This window comes from Dendrobates tinctorius, unplaced genomic scaffold (genome assembly GCF_039654945.1).
Source record: "Dendrobates tinctorius isolate UK_male_01 unplaced genomic scaffold, ASM3965494v1 ptg000020l, whole genome shotgun sequence".
In the NCBI taxonomy this organism is placed as follows: Eukaryota; Metazoa; Chordata; class Amphibia; order Anura; family Dendrobatidae; genus Dendrobates; species Dendrobates tinctorius.
The window spans coordinates 53,022,782-53,039,893 of record NW_027361688.1 but is presented as its reverse complement, the minus strand read 5'-3'; the positions used below and the strand labels follow the sequence as shown (position 1 = coordinate 53,039,893).

The 17,112-nt window shown below is 44.0% G+C and overlaps 1 protein-coding gene across 1 annotated transcript in view; it reads left to right on the top strand.

Moving 5' to 3' along the window:
- Positions 1 to 16,541, top strand: part of LOC141083180 (protocadherin Fat 4-like) — a 229,560-nt gene extending 213,019 nt beyond the window's left edge. The window contains exon 11 of the mRNA XM_073567346.1: positions 13,825 to 16,541. Coding sequence (XP_073423447.1) covers positions 13,825 to 14,039 — 215 coding nt within the window. The 3' untranslated portion in view covers positions 14,040 to 16,541. The remainder of the gene's footprint in view (positions 1 to 13,824) is intronic.
- The last annotated feature ends 571 nt before the right edge of the window (positions 16,542 to 17,112 follow it).

The window sequence follows — 17,112 nt, the reverse complement described above, 5'->3', positions numbered from 1 at the left end:
AGAGCTGCAGAGAAGGGAGCAGATGTTAGAATTTTAACACTAAAGTCTCATCAGTTTTTCTCTTACATTCACAGATAGGACTCATACTTTGGATAGTCTATGGGGCTGTTCATGTCCGATCTTTTCCTGGGACTGAGTGGACAGTTTTGAAAAACAAAGACATGCCTGATTTTGATCTGAGAGTGGGATCAAAATCAGTAATGCAAGTCTATGAGTCCATGATCGGATCAGGATTTTCATGGACTGTCAGAAAAGAGAAGTGGAGCAACTTTTTTTTTCTCTCAAAGAACGAGGAAAACTCATGACATTGGGACCACACTCTGAGCAAAAAAATCTGTCAGTTTTTCTCGTACGTGGAAAATACTGACGTCTGCATGAGGCTACAGTAGTACAGTTGTAGCAGGACTGAATCCGCTACATTAGTGTTTCTTTTAATCAGTATGACTAGTGATGAGTGAATACATCCGGCACTATTCGTTACTCGCACTAATAGTACGCTATTTGGGCTATTCGTTACTCGGCGAGTAATTTGGTATTCGACTTGGTATATTCGGGTGACCCGCCCAGCATATTTGGCACTTTATTTGCTTGCCAATCACAGTAATGCTTTGTGTAATCCATCTATTCCATCCTGTTGGCTCCTGCTGTAATTTTACACCATGCGGCCTCTGAATTGCCGGCTTTTCTTAGATAGATAGATGTAATATACTGTATATATATATATATATATATATATATATATATATATATATTTAGAAAAGTTTAAATATATGCAAGCATAAAAATAATAAACATATTTGGTATTGTTATGTCCCAAAAAGAGCAAAAAAATTGGAATACCATAATTTTCCACCTTTTGGTTGCTGCACTTTCCAATAAAATACAATAAAAAGTACTTAAAATGTAATTTATACACCAAAATGGCATCATTTATTTTCCATGGATGGAAAATAAAAAAGTTATAGGTCTCTGAAAATGGCAATAGAAACACAATTTGCTTTTTTTTTTTTTACAAATTTCAGATTTATTTTTCACTGCTAAAATAATAAAAAAGAAATTGACAAGTTTGGTATTGACATAATCTTACTGACCTGGAAGATCATGTTGTCAGGTCATTTTACAACATGTAAATGCCATGAAAACAAACTCCCCTCCCCCCCACAAAAAATGTGTTTTTTTTTCCTTTTGCAATTTCCCCATATTTCATTTTTAGTTCTATTTTTCCAGTACATTGTATGGTGTAATGAATGGTATCCTTCAAATGTACAGTTAGTCCTGCAAAAAAAATAAAAAAGCTAGGTTGAGGGAAAAATAATAAAATGAAAAACATCCAAGATTCTTAAAGAGGTCCTGTCACCAGGCTAAAAATGGCCAGTTTTTTGGCTTTTATTTAATCCCAACTGCAATCCTGAGTTTTCCATTGTATATATTTTTTAAATAAGCCATACTTTTCCAGTGATATAAGCCATTATATTTAGTGCTAATTTTGCTTGTCTGTACAAGGAAGTATGGCTCACAGGAACCTCTGGGGCGTGTCTTTAGGCTGCTCTGCAAACAATGCCCCTCAGTAAAGACCAGCAAAATTAGCACTAAATAAAAAGGCCTATATCTATGAAACTGTATGGGGGAATACTCAGGGGTTCAGCTGAATTAAAATTAGAGCAAAAATTGGCCACTATTCACCTGGTGACAGCTCCTCTTTAAGAGCTTAGTTAAAATACCTATGTAACAAGATATCTGGCTTCAGAAAGGTTAAATATAGTTTCAAAGAATCCACTAAAATAATAGACAGCGCTGCATGCAAAAAACTCATTAAGCTTTGATGGCAAAAACTGTCATACTGATAAAATACTGATCAAAATCTTATCGAAAAACACTGATGAAAATTTGTTTCTTTTACGTGTACAAGAAAAAAAAAATCACTGATGTCTGACTGTGGCTGAAAACCTCCGTAGTAGAGATCATTCTACCAATGGAATGACAGAGCTCCCTTTGACATTTCTTGAGCACAGTGGAACACCCACATCTCCATTCAGGTGAATCGGTGGCATGGTAGGTTCCGGGTGCTCACAGGCTTCACTGTTCAGAAAAAAAAAATGCCAAAGGGACCTCCATTAACAAAGCAGAGCTAAGGTTCTGCTACGATTTATATGATCTGAAATAGGAAACCAGGGAACTTTCCAACTATAACATAAGAAAAGGGCACAAAAGGTTAGTAACTAGAGTTGAGCGAAACGGGTCGAAAAAATTCAAAAGTCGCCGACTTTTGGCAAAGTCGGGTTTCATGAAACGAAACCCGACCCTAGGATGAGGTCGGCCACGAGGTCGGCGACTTACGCGCCAAAGTCGCGTTTCAAAAGTTTGTTTTGCGCTCTTTTTCAGCCAATCAGGATCCACGGACACTGTGGGCAACGTGATGACCTAGGCACGGGTCACCACCATCTTTCAGAAGGGCATGCAAGTGATTGGCTTGCTTTGGTGGGCGTCACAGGGGGTATAAAAGGGCATGCACGCCGACCGCCATCTTACTTCTGCCGATCTTAGTATAGGGAGAGGTTGCTGCTGATTCTGTAAGGAGAGCGTTAGGCAGGGAAGAAGACAAAAAAACTGCTTCTGCTGCTAGCGATTTGGCCTGCACAACACACAAGTCACTGTGTGTGCAGTGCAAGGGGAGGCTATATTGTGGTGTATCAGTGGTGTTGGTTGTTGGGCTGCCTTTTAAGGCTTCCTGACACGCTGGCATTGCTGTTTACCCACTGCTCCGCAAACTGCTTTTTTAAAAGCAATCCAATCTCCCTTATCCTCTAGTCACTTTTGTCACAGCTGTGCCATCGAGCCTGTCACATAGCGCTCAGATATCAGTGGGCCTCACACAATCCACAAGTGTCCAGTGTCCAAAAGTGTGCGCAGAGATTCAAAATCTCCATTATCCTCTCGTCACTTTGGTCACAGGCAGCTGTGCCATAGAGCGTGTCACATAGCGCTCAGATATCAGTGGGCCTCACACAATCCACAAGTGTCCAGTGTCCAAAAGTGTGCGCAGAGATTCAAAATCTCCATTATCCTCTCGTCACTTTGGTCACAGGCAGCTGTGTCATCGAGCGTGTCACATAGCGCTCAGATATCAGTGGGCCTCACACAATCCACAAGTGTCCAGTGTCCAAAAGTGTGCACAGAGATTCAAAATCTCCATTATCCTCTCGTCACTTTGGTCACAGGCAGCTGTGCCATCGAGCCTGTCACATAGCGCTCAGATATCAGTGGGCCTCACACAATCCACAAGTGTCCAGTGTCCAAAAGTGTGCGCAGAGATTCAAAATCTCCATTATCCTCTCGTCACTTTGGTCACAGGCAGCTGTGCCATCGAGCCTGTCACATAGCGCTCAGATATCAGTGGGCCTCACACAATCCACAAGTGTCCAGTGTCCAAAAGTGTGCGCAGAGATTCAAAATCTCCATTATCCTCTCGTCACTTTGGTCACAGGCAGCTGTGCCATCGAGCCTGTCACATAGCGCTCAGATATCAGTGGGCCTCACACAATCCACAAGTGTCCAGTGTCCAAAAGTGTGCGCAGAGATTCAAAATCTCCATTATCCTCTCGTCACTTTGGTCACAGGCAGCTGTGCCATCGAGCGTGTCACATAGCGCTCAGATATCAGTGGGCCTCACACAATCCACAAGTGTCCAGTGTCCAAAAGTGTGCGCAGAGATTCAAAATCTCCATTATCCTCTCGTCACTTTGGTCACAGGCAGCTGTGCCATCGAGCCTGTCACATAGCGCTCAGATATCAGTGGGCCTCACACAATCCACAAGTGTCCAGTGTCCAAAAGTGTGCGCAGAGATTCAAAATCTCCATTATCCTCTCGTCACTTTGGTCACAGCTGTGCCATCGAGCCTGTCACATAGCGCTCAGATATCAGTGGGCCTCACACAATCCACAAGTGTCCAGTGTCCAAAAGTGTGCGCAGAGATTCAAAATCTCCATTATCCTCTCGTCACTTTGGTCACAGGCAGCTGTGCCATCGAGCGTGTCACATAGCACTCAGATATCAGTGGGCCTCACACAATCCACAAGTGTCCAGTGTCCAAAAGTGTGCGCAGAGATTCAAAATCTCCATTATCCTCTCGTCACTTTGGTCACAGGCAGCTGTGCCATCGAGCGTCTCACATAGCGCTCAGATATCAGTGGGCCTCACACAATCCACAAGTGTCCAGTGTCCAAAAGTGTACGCAGAGATTCAAAATCTCCATTATCATCTCGTCACTTTGGTCACAGGCAGCTGTGCCATCGAGCGTGTCACATAGCGCTCAGATATCAGTGGGCCTCACACAATCCACAAGTGTCCAGTGTCCAAAAGTGTGCGCAGAGATTCAAAATCTCCATTATCCTCTCGTCACTTTGGTCACAGGCAGCTGTGCCATCGAGCCTGTCACATAGCGCTCAGATATCAGTGGGCCTCACACAATCCACAAGTGTCCAGTGTCCAAAAGTGTGCGCAGAGATTCAAAATCTCCATTATCCTCTCGTCACTTTGGTCACAGGCAGCTGTGCCATCGAGCCTGTCACATAGCGCTCAGATATCAGTGGGCCTCACACAATCCAAAAGTGTCCACTGTCCACAAGTGTGTGCAGAAATTCTAAATCTCCCCTGTCCTATAGACACCTTGTACCTTGTTTTACATTACTATATAGTTTGTTGGATTTTGTCTACATTTCTACCAAAAATGAGGAAGGCTGGTGGAAGAGGCCGTGGAATTGGGCGGGGGTTGGCAGCTGGTAATGATGGTGTTGGTGGTGGATCTGATGGTAGTGGCAAGAGCAAAATAGGACCGAATGCAGGAGGTGCTGACCCTGCGTCATCGTCTGGCTACATAAGGCTTCGAACGCTTAGTTTTCTAGGAGTTGGCAAACCGCTTTTAAAGGCAGAGCATCAGGAAAAAGTTTTGTCTTACATTGCTGACTCAGCCTCCAGCTCTATCGCCTCCTCTTCTTCAGTTGTAAAAAGTAAAAGCACTGAGTCATCATTTGAGGCTCATGTTCATGAACCACACCTTTCCTTGTGTCCTTCACCCCAACCAAGATTGAAGGATGACGCAGGCCATACTACTGATTACTCCATGGAGCTGTTTTCACATACCATGCCTGGATTATCAAGTGAAATGGTGAATTACCCAGGCCAAGATGAATCTGACATGGAGTGCACTGATGCACAGCCGCTGATGGATGATTCTGCTGGTACATTCACTCAGAGCCCTACATTGTCCTCGCAGTGTACAGAGCCAGATTTTGACCCTGATGAGACTCAGGTGCCCCTTCCCGCACACTATACCACCATACACGGTGACACAGAGAAAGGTGCACATGACATAGAAGAGGAGGTGATGGATGACCCAGTTGTTGACCCAGATTGGCATCCATTGGGGGAAGAGGGTGCTGCTTCCAAAAGCTCAGATGAGGAGCATCCACAGCAGACATCGACATCGCAACAGCTGTTATCTGGCAGGCCCGGAGCACTCCAAAGACAGGTTCCAAACATCAAAAGAGTTGCTGGACAGCTTGTCCAGAGGGTCAAAAGATCACAGCGTGCTAGGCCGCAAAATGTCTGCCAAAGTAGGAAGAGTGCAGTGTGGCACTTTTTTGAACAAAATCCTCATGATCAGGCCAAGGTTATCTGTAAGAAGTGCGCAAAGACCTTTAGCCGAGGGAAAAATCTGAAAAATTTGAATACCAGTTGCATGCTTAGACATTTAACCAGCATGCACTTGCAAGCGTGGACACAACACCAAACCTCAAGTGCCACATGTGCAACTGATCACAACGAAGGTAGTCAGCAACGCTACATTGTTTCCCCCACTGTAAGCCCACCGGTTAGCACAGCAGCAAATGTTGAGGTGTCGTTGCAAGACCACAGCAGTCAGGGAATCCCACTGTTATATCAACGAAAGACTGATTCTAGGCCATCAGAAAGAACACCAACTCCATCACCATCATCAACCCTCTCTCAGTCCGCCCTGTCCACCGCTACTTCCACCATATGCAGCTCTCAAGTCCAGCTCACCCTCCCAGACACTATGAGTAGGTCAAGAAAGTACTCAGTCTCTCATCCGCGTACACTGGGTTTGAACGCCCACATTGCCAAACTAATCTCGTTTGAGATGATGCCCTTTCGGTTGGTGGAAAGCACAGCTTTCCGCGAACTCATGGCCTATGCAGTACCACGCTATGACCTACCCAGTCGCCACTTCTTCTCTCGCAAAGCCATCCCAGCCCTCCACCATCATGTGAAAGACCGCATTGTCCATGCACTCAAGCAGTCATTGAGCGGAAAGGTGCACCTCACAACTGATGTATGGTCCAGTCGGCATGGCCAGGGCCGTTACGTGTCCATCACTGCACACTGGGTTAATGTGGTGGATGCAGGGTCCACAGGGGACAGCGGTGGTGGGACAGTGCTGCCTAGCCCACGGTATAGGAAACAGTTGGCTGTAGGCGTTCCACCCTCCTCCTCCTCCTCCTCCAGAAGCGAAAGCTCGTCCACAGAGCGCAGTCGTACGAGCACTCCATCTGCAGCTGCCACTGTTGCACACGATGTGTCCCCCTATCGAGCAGCTAGTGGAAAGCGTCAGCAGGCTGTGTTGCAGATGATGTGTTTGGGCGACAGACACACCGCCGAGGTGCTGGCCGAGTACTTGAAGCGACAAACTGAGTCATGGCTGGGCAGTGTACATCTTGAGGCAGGCAAGGTAGTTAGTGATAACGGCCGTAATTTTGTGGCAGCCATAGCCCTTTCAAAACTCAGCCACATACCTTGCTTGGCTCACACCTTGAACCTGGTGGTGCAGTGCTTCCTCAAAAATTATCCGGAGTTAACAGCCCTGCTCCAGAAGGTGCGAAGACTGTGTGCAGTGGTCGAAGCTGAAATACCTCTGTAAAGTCCTTCAGTGTTTTGAGGAATGCACACGGCTGGTAAGCGCAGACGACGCCATCCTAAGCATGAGCATCCCACTTATGCGTCTGCTCATGCAAACTTTGACGCACCTTTAGGAGCAGGCGTCTGCAGCCAATGTTGATGAGGAGGAAGAGGAGGAGGGAATCCTTGATGACATTCAGCCATTGTCTGCTCAGGGACCTCTCCTGGACGAGGTGGAGGAAGAAGAGGAGGAGGATGATGGGGATGATTACTTAGGGGAGGAGGATGCATCTCGTGGGGCAAGTGAAAATGTTGGCGTGGCAAGGTCTGGTACAGGGTTTGTGCGTGACTGGAGGGATGTGGATTTGCCAGAAAGTGCTCCTCCACCCAGCACTCGCAGTGCATCATTGACACCGGGAACATTGGCCCACATGTCAGATTATGCCTTGCGGATCCTAAAAAGGGACCCCCGCATTGACAAAATGATGAACGATGACGACTACTGGTTGGCCAGCATCCTGGATCCACGCTATAAAGGCAAATTACAAAACATCATGCCACAGGAGAACCTTGACCTAATATTGGCTAATAAACAAGCAACTCTGGTAAATCGGTTGCTTGAGGCATTCCCAGCACACAGCAGCGGTGATGGTTCTCACACGAGCCGTACGGGCCGGGGGCAGCTTGGCAGAGGTGTTCGTGGTGCACACAGCAGAAGTGGCGTTGGAGACAGGGGTTTCATGACAATGTTGTGGACTGATTTTTCAAATACCGCTCACACAACTGGTAATACTGCATCGATGGAAAGTGACAGGAGACAGCAGTTGTCAACTATGGTTACAAACTACTTTTCCTCCCATATCGATGTTCTCCCACACAGGTCATTCCCCTTTGACTATTGGGCCGCTAAACTGGACACCTGGCCTGAATTGGCCCAATATGCCTTACAGGAGCTCGCTTGCCCAGCTGCAAGTGTGCTATCGGAAAGAGTCTTCAGTGCAGCTGGATCAATCCTGACAGAAAAAAGGACCCGTCTGTCAACCCAAAATGTGGATGATCTAACCTTCATTAAAATGAACCACGCATGGGTTTCCAAGGATTTTGTCCCACCTTCCCCTGATGACACATAGGGTGACAGAAAAATGGCTTGCTTTGGTCCACCTCTTCCTGGTACTTCACCTATTTCGCCTTTTGCATCAGCTGAATGTCCAACATCAACATATGCCACTTTCTAAAACTCCCTAACTGTGCTGCCTCCCCCCCCATGGCCGGGGTCACCACCTAGCGCACGACACCGTGCGAGTGCCGTTGCCCTGGACAGGTGGGTAGGCCGACTCTTGGGCGCGGGCACTGGCACAGGGTCCCTCATAGTGCAATCAAGTGTCTCTGACGGTGGTGGTGCACACCCGCCGTCAGACACACCGCTGTACTATGAGGGGCCCAGTGCCAGTACCGACGCCCACGAGTGGGCCCCCCTTGCTTGGGAAGGGCCCCAGCATTTGCAATCTTTACCTCTCCCTGCTCCTCCGCTGTGTAATCTGGGCCGTCAAATCCATACTGTCCCTGACACCGTCTGAGCCTGCCTCCTGAGACATATATTTTGAATGTGTACGCTATCCATACATGTTATCCAGGGATACGGTACCCTTTCTAACCTTTGTGCAATCACGTGCAATCCATACTGGGCCTGACACCGTCTGAGCCTGCCTCCTGAGACATATATTTTGAATGTGTACGCTATCCATACATGTTATCCAGGGATACGGTACCCTTTCTAACCTTTGTGCAATCACGTGCAATCCATACTGGGCCTAACACCGTCTGAGCCTGCCTCCTGAGACATATATTTTGAATGTGTACGCTATCCATACATGTTATCCAGGCATACGGTACCCTTTCTAACCTTTGTGCAATCACGTGCAATCCATACTGGGCCTGACACCGTCTGAGCCTGCCTCCTGAGACATATATTTTGAATGTGTACGCTATCCATACATGTTATCCAGGGATACGGTACCCTTTCTAACCTTTGTGCAATCACGTGCAATCCATACTGGGCGTGAGAACGGCTGGCGAGCTGTTAAGCAAGCTACAGCACCTGTCCAGACAAGTACAGGGATTCCCTAGCGAGGAGACTTATTTGATTGTTTTCAACGTTGGGACAGCAATTTTTGGGGAGCACTATACTCTGGAGAATGATAGATGGGGCCCACCATACACTGGAACATTCCAAAGGTGGACATCAGACACTGGAGCAGCATTTACAGGGCCCATTATACACTAGAGCATTAGAAATGGGGCCCATTATGTTTGGAGCATTATTTGGGCCCATAAGACAGTGGAGCTTCATCCATGGGGACCAACATATACTGTAGCATTATGTGGAGCTCATCATATACTGTTTCAAACATTATATGGGACCAATGATTCTGTATGGAGAAATAGATGGGCCTCGTCATGAGATGTAAAAAGTGAGGTATTTTTCATTGTACTATACCGCTATTTCTCTGCCGTATCGGAGCATGATGAGTTGTGGTATGTGTTAAAGGGGCGCTCTTTCGCCCAGGGCACATGAAAACCTGCAGCCAGCCCTCCCCCCCCACAACTTTAGCCAAATAACCCCCATTTTTCAGTGCGTAACTTGTATTATGAAGTTAATTAAGGTTGACAAGCTTAAGTAAGAAGAATTGATGCTTTTGGCATTCAAATGGGCACTGTAGGTGTGTTTCCTGTCCTCCTCTCACTGCCGACTTTTATTCCCCATTGACTTACATTGGGTTTCGTGTTTCGGGACGACCCCGACTTTTCCCTATAATCGGACGATCTTGCTCGACCCGACTTTTGGAAAAGTCGGGTTTCACGAAACGAAACGCGACCCTAAAAAACCAAAAGTCGCTCAACTCTATTAGTAACCTATTTGGCAGAGTTAAAGCAATTTATGCATTTTATAGAGAAAAAAAGGAACATTTGTAATTAAATAATAATAATAATCTTTATTTATATAGCGCCAACATATTCCGCAGCGCTTTACAGTTTAAAAACAGAAGTCATAAGTAACATCGTTAACAATACAACAATTAAAGTAAAATAGGACAAAATAAGACGACCCCGCTCGTGAGAGCTTACAATCTGCAATGAGGTGGGGGAGATACAAAGTACAGGTGTGTATTTACAATGATGTATTTACAATGATGATCCAGCCATCTTGAGAAGATGGGGGATAGAGATAGTGAATGGGCTACATACGCACACTTACACATAAAATGACTTTGATTAGTGAACGTGATAGGCCGCTCTGAACAGATGTATTTTGAGAGAGCGCCTAAAACTGTGCAAATTGTGGATAGTCCTAATTTCTTGGGGTAGAGCATTCCAGAGGACTGGTGCAGCGCAGGAGAAGTCTTGGAGTCGGGAGTGGGAGGTGCGGATCAGTGCATTGGTTAGTCGAAAGTCTTTTGCAGAGCGCAACGGTCGGCTAGGCTGATAGACAGAAATAAGGGAGGAGATGTATGGGGGTGCCGCACTGTGGAGAGCTTTGTGGGTGAGAACAAGTACTTTGAATTGGATCCTATAATGAATGGGCAGCCAGTGTAACGATTGGCGAAGAGCGGACGCCTCCGAGTACCGATTAGCCAGATGGATGACCCTGGCTGCTGCATTAAGTATGGACTGGAGAGGGGAAAGTCTAGTAACGGGGAGGCCAATTAATAGAGCGTTGCAGTAGTCCAGGTGGGAGTGGATCAATGCGACAGTGAGGGTTTTTGTTGTTTCCATGGTGAGAAAAGGGCAAATTCTGGAGATGTTCTTTAGGTGTAAGCGGCAAGAGCAGGCAAGATATTGTATATGGGATGTGAAGGAGAAGTTGGTGTCAAACATAACACCCAGACAGCACGCCTGCTGCCGGGGTGTTATTATGGTGCCATCCACAGAGAGGGAAATGTCAGATTTAGGGAGAATAGTAGACGGCGGGAGCAGAAGAAGTTCAGTTTCTGAGAGGTTAAGTTTCAGATAGAGAGCGGACATGACGTTGGAGACTGCGGACAGACAGTCACTGGCATTCTGTAGTATAGCGGGGGTAAGGTCGGGGGATGATGTATATAGTTGTGTGTCATCAGCATAAAGATGGTACTGAAAGCCAAATCTGCTGATGGTCTGTCCAATTGGGGCTGTGTAGAGGGGGCCAAGGACTGAGCCCTGAGGTACCCCGACAGCGAGAGGAAGAGGAGATGACGTGGAGCCAGCAAACAAAACACTGAAGGTGCGGTCAGAGAGATAGGAAGAGAACCAGGAGAGAGCAATGTCCTTAATGCCTTGTGACTGGAGCCTATGGAGTAGGAGGCGGTGGTCAACAGTGTCAAAAGCTGCAGAAAGGTCGAGAAGAATGAGCAGAAAGTGTTCACCATTAAATTTTGCTGTCAGAAGGTCATTGGTAACTTTGATGAGTGCAGTTTCAGTCAAATTTAGGGGTCGGAAGCCAGACTGTGAAGGGTCTAGGAGGGAGTGAGTGGAGAGGTAACGGGTAAGGCAGCAGTAGACTAGGCACTCAGTTTAGAGATGAAGGGGAGATTGGAAACTGGTCTGTAGTTGTTTGTGCAGGATGGGTCGAGAGCAGGTTTCTTTAATAATGGAGTAATGATAGAGTGTTTGAAGGAGGATGGGAAAATGCCCGAGATGAGGGAGAGATTAAAGATTGTAGTTAGGTGAGTTGTGACGACTGGAGAGAGAGATTGGAGGAGTTGTGAGGGAATAGGGTCGGTAGTGCATGTAGTCGGACGAGAAGAAGAGAGGAGTCTGGAGACTTTTTCTGCTATGGGATCAAATGTGGAAAGTGAGCCAGGGGAAATGCAGGTAGGGATGGGAGTCACAGCACTTGGTGGTTGGGAGCGGATTTCCTGATGGATATTATCTATTTTCTCTATAAAATGGGAGGCCAGGTCATCCGCACAAATGTCTGAGATAGGAGCTTGTGCTTTTGGCCTGAGGAAGGAGTGAAAGGTGTCAAAAAGTTTCTTGGGGTTGTTGGCTAGTGAGGAGAACAGGGTGGTGAAGTAGGTCTGTTTGGCGAGGTGAAGGGCAGAGTTGTAGGTTCTTAACATAAATTTGAAGTGGATGAAGTCTTCTGGTGTGCAGGTTTTTCTCCATCGGCGTTCAGCACTCCTAGAGCATCGCTTGAGAAATTGAGTTTACAATGTGAGCCAGGGCTGTTTTACTCTGTGTTTGGAGGTTCTGAGGGTGAGGGGCGCTACCTGGTCAAGGGTGCTTCTAAGAGAGTTGTTGTAGTGATGAACAGCCAGATCAGGACAGGAAAAAGAGGAGATTGGGGACAGGGAAGATTGTATGGAATCTGAAAGTGTCTGAGGGTTAATGGCTTGCAGATTTTTGAATGTTTTAGGTAGGAGTGTGCTGGGGTGGGCAAGGATTTGTGGGCGTGAAGGAGAGAATGTTGTGGTCAGAGAGGGGAAGCGGCGAGTTATTTAGGTAGGAGATTGAGCAAAGCCGGACAAAGACCAGGTCAAGGGTGTTACTGTCTTTGTGTGTCTCAGAGGCTGAGAGCTGTGAGAGGCCGAGAGAAGTGGTTAGTGATAGAAGCTGGGATGCAGATGTGGTAGTAGGGCTGTTAATGGGGATATTGAAGTCAAGGAACTTGTCACCATGAAAATGCAGTCCAATCTGCAGTCACAATGCTATAATGAGAAAATATTCAGTATAACCTGTTTTCATAATTTTACCCTTGCTCTTTATGGGGGTTTTGGTCCAGTGTGTGGTCCCATCAGTGATTGATAGCTCTGTCTGTATGTTCAATTATACAAAGAAAACTGTCAGTCGCAGATAAGACTGCCCACTGGACCAAAAAATCCCAAAAAACAGAGGTTTAAATGCTTAAAATATAGGTTATATTGAATAATTTTGCACATCAGCTCAGCTCCCCCTGCTCTATAACTGTTGGCAGCGGATTATTCAGGACACTCTCCAAGCGTCTGACAACAGAGCTTCTTTATTCAGGAACAATATATGAGAATCCTATTTCATCAGTAATAAATCATTTGTGTGTCTATCTGTGCAGCATCTACAGCAGGCTGATTCTCTCATACACAGACATAGGAAAACAGGAAACACAGTCACATGCTCACCCTGTGTGAGCCTCTGGGAGTTTATTTTTGTTGTAACTTTATAAACAGCATACAAATCTAGCAACTAAACACTCATAGACAGGAATGGAGTTGTTGCACCAAACATATTCCAACAGTAACATAGTGCTTCAGGCTCGGACTGGCCCATAGGGTAACAGGTGAATCTCCCAATGGGCTCCTGTGCAGATCTTGGTCCCCAACCCCACTGTATGGCAGAGCATGACATAATTCACTTGATTCACTCTGTACAGAAAAAGCAGCATCTCATCATTCATTTACCATACTGACCATTTTATTACTATATAGAAATATAGATAAATTTGGGAACGAGGCTAGTGTAATATTTTTATGCAGGTGAAAAGTGGGCCCCCTCAAAGTCAATGTTACTAGTGGGCCCTTGGCACCCCAGTCCGACACTGCTATGCCTGCAGATTGGGCTACATGTTCATGGTGACAGGTTCCCTTTAATGTACAATTTAATATGATTAACTTGACCTGACCTAAGATCACGAAGGCCATCACACATCCTTTGCAGATGTAACCTGGTGGAGCCTTAGATCAAAAAATCAAGACTATAAAATTGGGTGAAAAGGCTCTTTCATAATGTGGATCTCAGAACACCTCTTGAAATATCACATCCTTTCAGGAAACATATTAACCCTGATGTAATATTTTTCCTAATAATTCCTAATTAATGCCCATAAATGTTCCATGCATAATAACTGGAAAAATATGATGTAATGGTACATTAACACTAATGCTTTTGATTGTACGTTACAGAAGCCGCTGAAGGAACCTCAGGCCTCGGAGGAGGAACAGGCACCATGGGCCTCAGTGCTCGCTATGGACCACAGTTCACCCTGCAGCATGTTCCTGACTACAGACAAAACGTCTACATACCAGGAAGTACTTTGACACCAACCAACGCTGGAGGGAAACGTGACGGAAAGGGCGGAGGTAACAAGAAGAAATCTGGCAAGAAGGATAAGAAGTAACCAACATTATGAAAGAGTTTGCTTACACCAACAGGGCAGAATTATTTGAACACTTCCCTATGTGAAAAACATAAGATATTAGGGCAATGCTGAATGTCATCGTTGGCCGCATAAGAAAATCAATGGCTTGAATGTATCATTGTTAGAGCTGGGCGCAGAACGTCCCCTCCATTGGTAGATTTTTTGCTTCCAGCTCTGATAATGAGGACATTATTCTTAGCCTTGGAAACAAGTGCCCTGTCAATATTAGCTAAGATTTTGTATTAGTGCAAGATAATTTCACGACGATATGCACTCTTTTTACAAGCTGTTAAAATTTGATTTTTCTTCCACACCGACACCTTGTGGAACTTCTTCCATTGTATATAATTCCAGCAAAGTAGTTATTTATAATTTATAAACATTCAGGTATTCCAGGGCAAATTCTCAGCTTTTTACCCATTGTCCATTTTGTTTGACTATCGGAAGTAATCAAAGAAAAATAAAAGAATTGGGTAAGCGGAAATGTGTGACCTGAATGAAACAAAATATTAATTGAGCCTAAAAAAAACTGGATAGTAAGGATATTAATACAAAAGCAGCAATTTTGTAGACTCAACACAATTCTTTAGAATATGACCGAGGAGTATTTCGAGGAGAAGGTTGTGACGCACGGGGAGAAAATGGCTAAATACTACTGATGTTACTTAACGGGTCAAATTCTCACGAATCTTGTTTCAGTTCACAAAATAGTTGCATCCAATGCGTGACGTAAAAAAAAGTTACGTAGCTTTTTGTTTCCTAAAGTATGTAAAAAATGCTAAATATATATGTAGTGATTGTACAACTACTACTTATAAAGAGTGTCAATGGTCTTGTGCAGTACTTATTTTAATACTGTACTTATTGATGTTTTTGTTCATTTTCTATGAGAAGATTATGTTGGAGATTTTTGTTTCCCCCCTGATTATGGAGTAAGAATATTCACATAACGTAATGTACATGGAACACTAACGCAAAGTTCTATTTTGTTTGCCGACAAGATGGACTTTTTACACTTCTGCACAAAGAAAATGCATGTCTAATTTTCACAAATTGTCTGCAACTCCACCAGACATAGGGAATTTGTTGCATGTAATCAGCATGGGGGATATTCATTCTTTATATAGAATGGTAAAGGTAAATTTGTCTAGGGCAGGTCAAGATGTGTAGGGTTAAAAACTGTAGATTCACCGGGGGAGAAAATTATGACACATACATACTTGCCAAGAATATTAAAATTCTAACTTGTACATAAATGACATTTTTCTTCATTTTATTAACAATGATACAAAAATGATGCAAACATTTCCGAGGCCGAAGTCAACCATCATTAAAAGAAAAGTACTAGGCCTCATCAGATACATGGTTAACAATGCTTAGAAACCCGTAAAGAGAAAAAAGACACAAAGAACAGATAATAATAATAATAATCGTAACATAAAATAAAGTTCAGCACCTTTTTTTTTTTAATTATGTACAGTTACAAAAATTGATTGACTAGAGGAGAAACCCTATTTTTTAATAAATCAATTGTGTAATATTTTCCTACATTAGGCATAATAGACATAAGGCCTTTCTTTATAGCCTAGATATAATCCTTGGCAGAATTTTAATTTTGGATCTAACCAATTTAAGGTTTGACAGCAACAATTTATTAAATATGCTAGTGCAACCCAGAAGATGAATGTACAGATCGGATAACTTACAGAATTTTTGAGAACAATTGCCTATATGAGTAAAATCACCATCAACACCAACCATGATGGGCTACCATTTCTGGTTATAAGCCTAGAAATCCAAAAGGAACTTATTAAAAAAATGACTGTTCTAATTTTTGGATCATAAGTCATGACGATATGATGTATCTCCTCTGATATAATAGTATAGTCATTCAGTAGAAGAAAATCATGTTTTTTTGGCTAGGATCTTCATTGCTAAGTCTACTTATGTCAACGATGACCTACATAACTGAATATAAAGCTAGAATTTTTGGGAACAAACACAATTATTCATGACCCTCCCCCTAATCTCTCTTGTAATAGTAACCATTCCCACTGCTTGTATTACTATTAACTAATGCAGTCATGTGAGTCTTTTAGCGGTAGATACATTTTTGCTATTTTTTTCCTTTCTATTGAAGAACCAGAAGGTTATGTCATTGTAGAAAATGCTATTGTCTTGTAAGAATTAAGTGCTTTTCTCATCCCTGTAGCTAACTTGTGGACAGCAGTATTTTAATATTCTCCTATCTTTCTGTGTGGTTTGTGATATCAATGTACATGAGTTGAAATGCATCTGTCCTTTTTGTGTCTAATACTGAAATTATACCTACATATTATATAAAAAATATATATATGCTTATTCCCCTCCCTATATCCATATAGACCCATGTCACTGCATTACATGCAAGTTTTATACTCTGTTTTTTATATTGCTTTCTTTCTTTGGGAAAAAAAAAATAAATAAAATGTTTTCTTCAAATTGCTGGTGTGTGGAGGTTTTAATTACGTGGCTGCCTCTATGTCTTGCATTGTATTACACAAAGCACAGATAAGAAGTCTTATATTCTTAGAGAGATTGCCGTCTGGTTAAGCTTGTTAGACTTGACCCCTATTTCCATAATGATTTTGTGTATCCCGCTGATGGCACCACAGCCGTTTCTCCATGAAATCGGACAGAAAGACCGAGCAACGTTCTTCTTTATTCCCTGACTTGCAATATATCAATATCATTCACTCTTACTGTTCGAACCAGTATAAACAATATATCGAATGGGTGACTATGGTATTCTTTGAACAGGAGTCAACTATTTAAGGGCTACCTATTGTTTCTACAAACCGCTAACGTTTCACTGTTTTGATGAGGGTTTGGGTCTTGAGAACCCACCAATTGTTAAAATGAAAGGACATAAGCATTCACTTCCGTACCACGTTCCTCCTTTTCTATTCTGCTCTGATAGGCTCTCCGTGGACTTTCTAGGAGTCAGTATGCCCCATGCTTTGCTCTCCATGGAGATTCAGCCAGAGCTGAAAAGAATCAAAGTGGCACATGG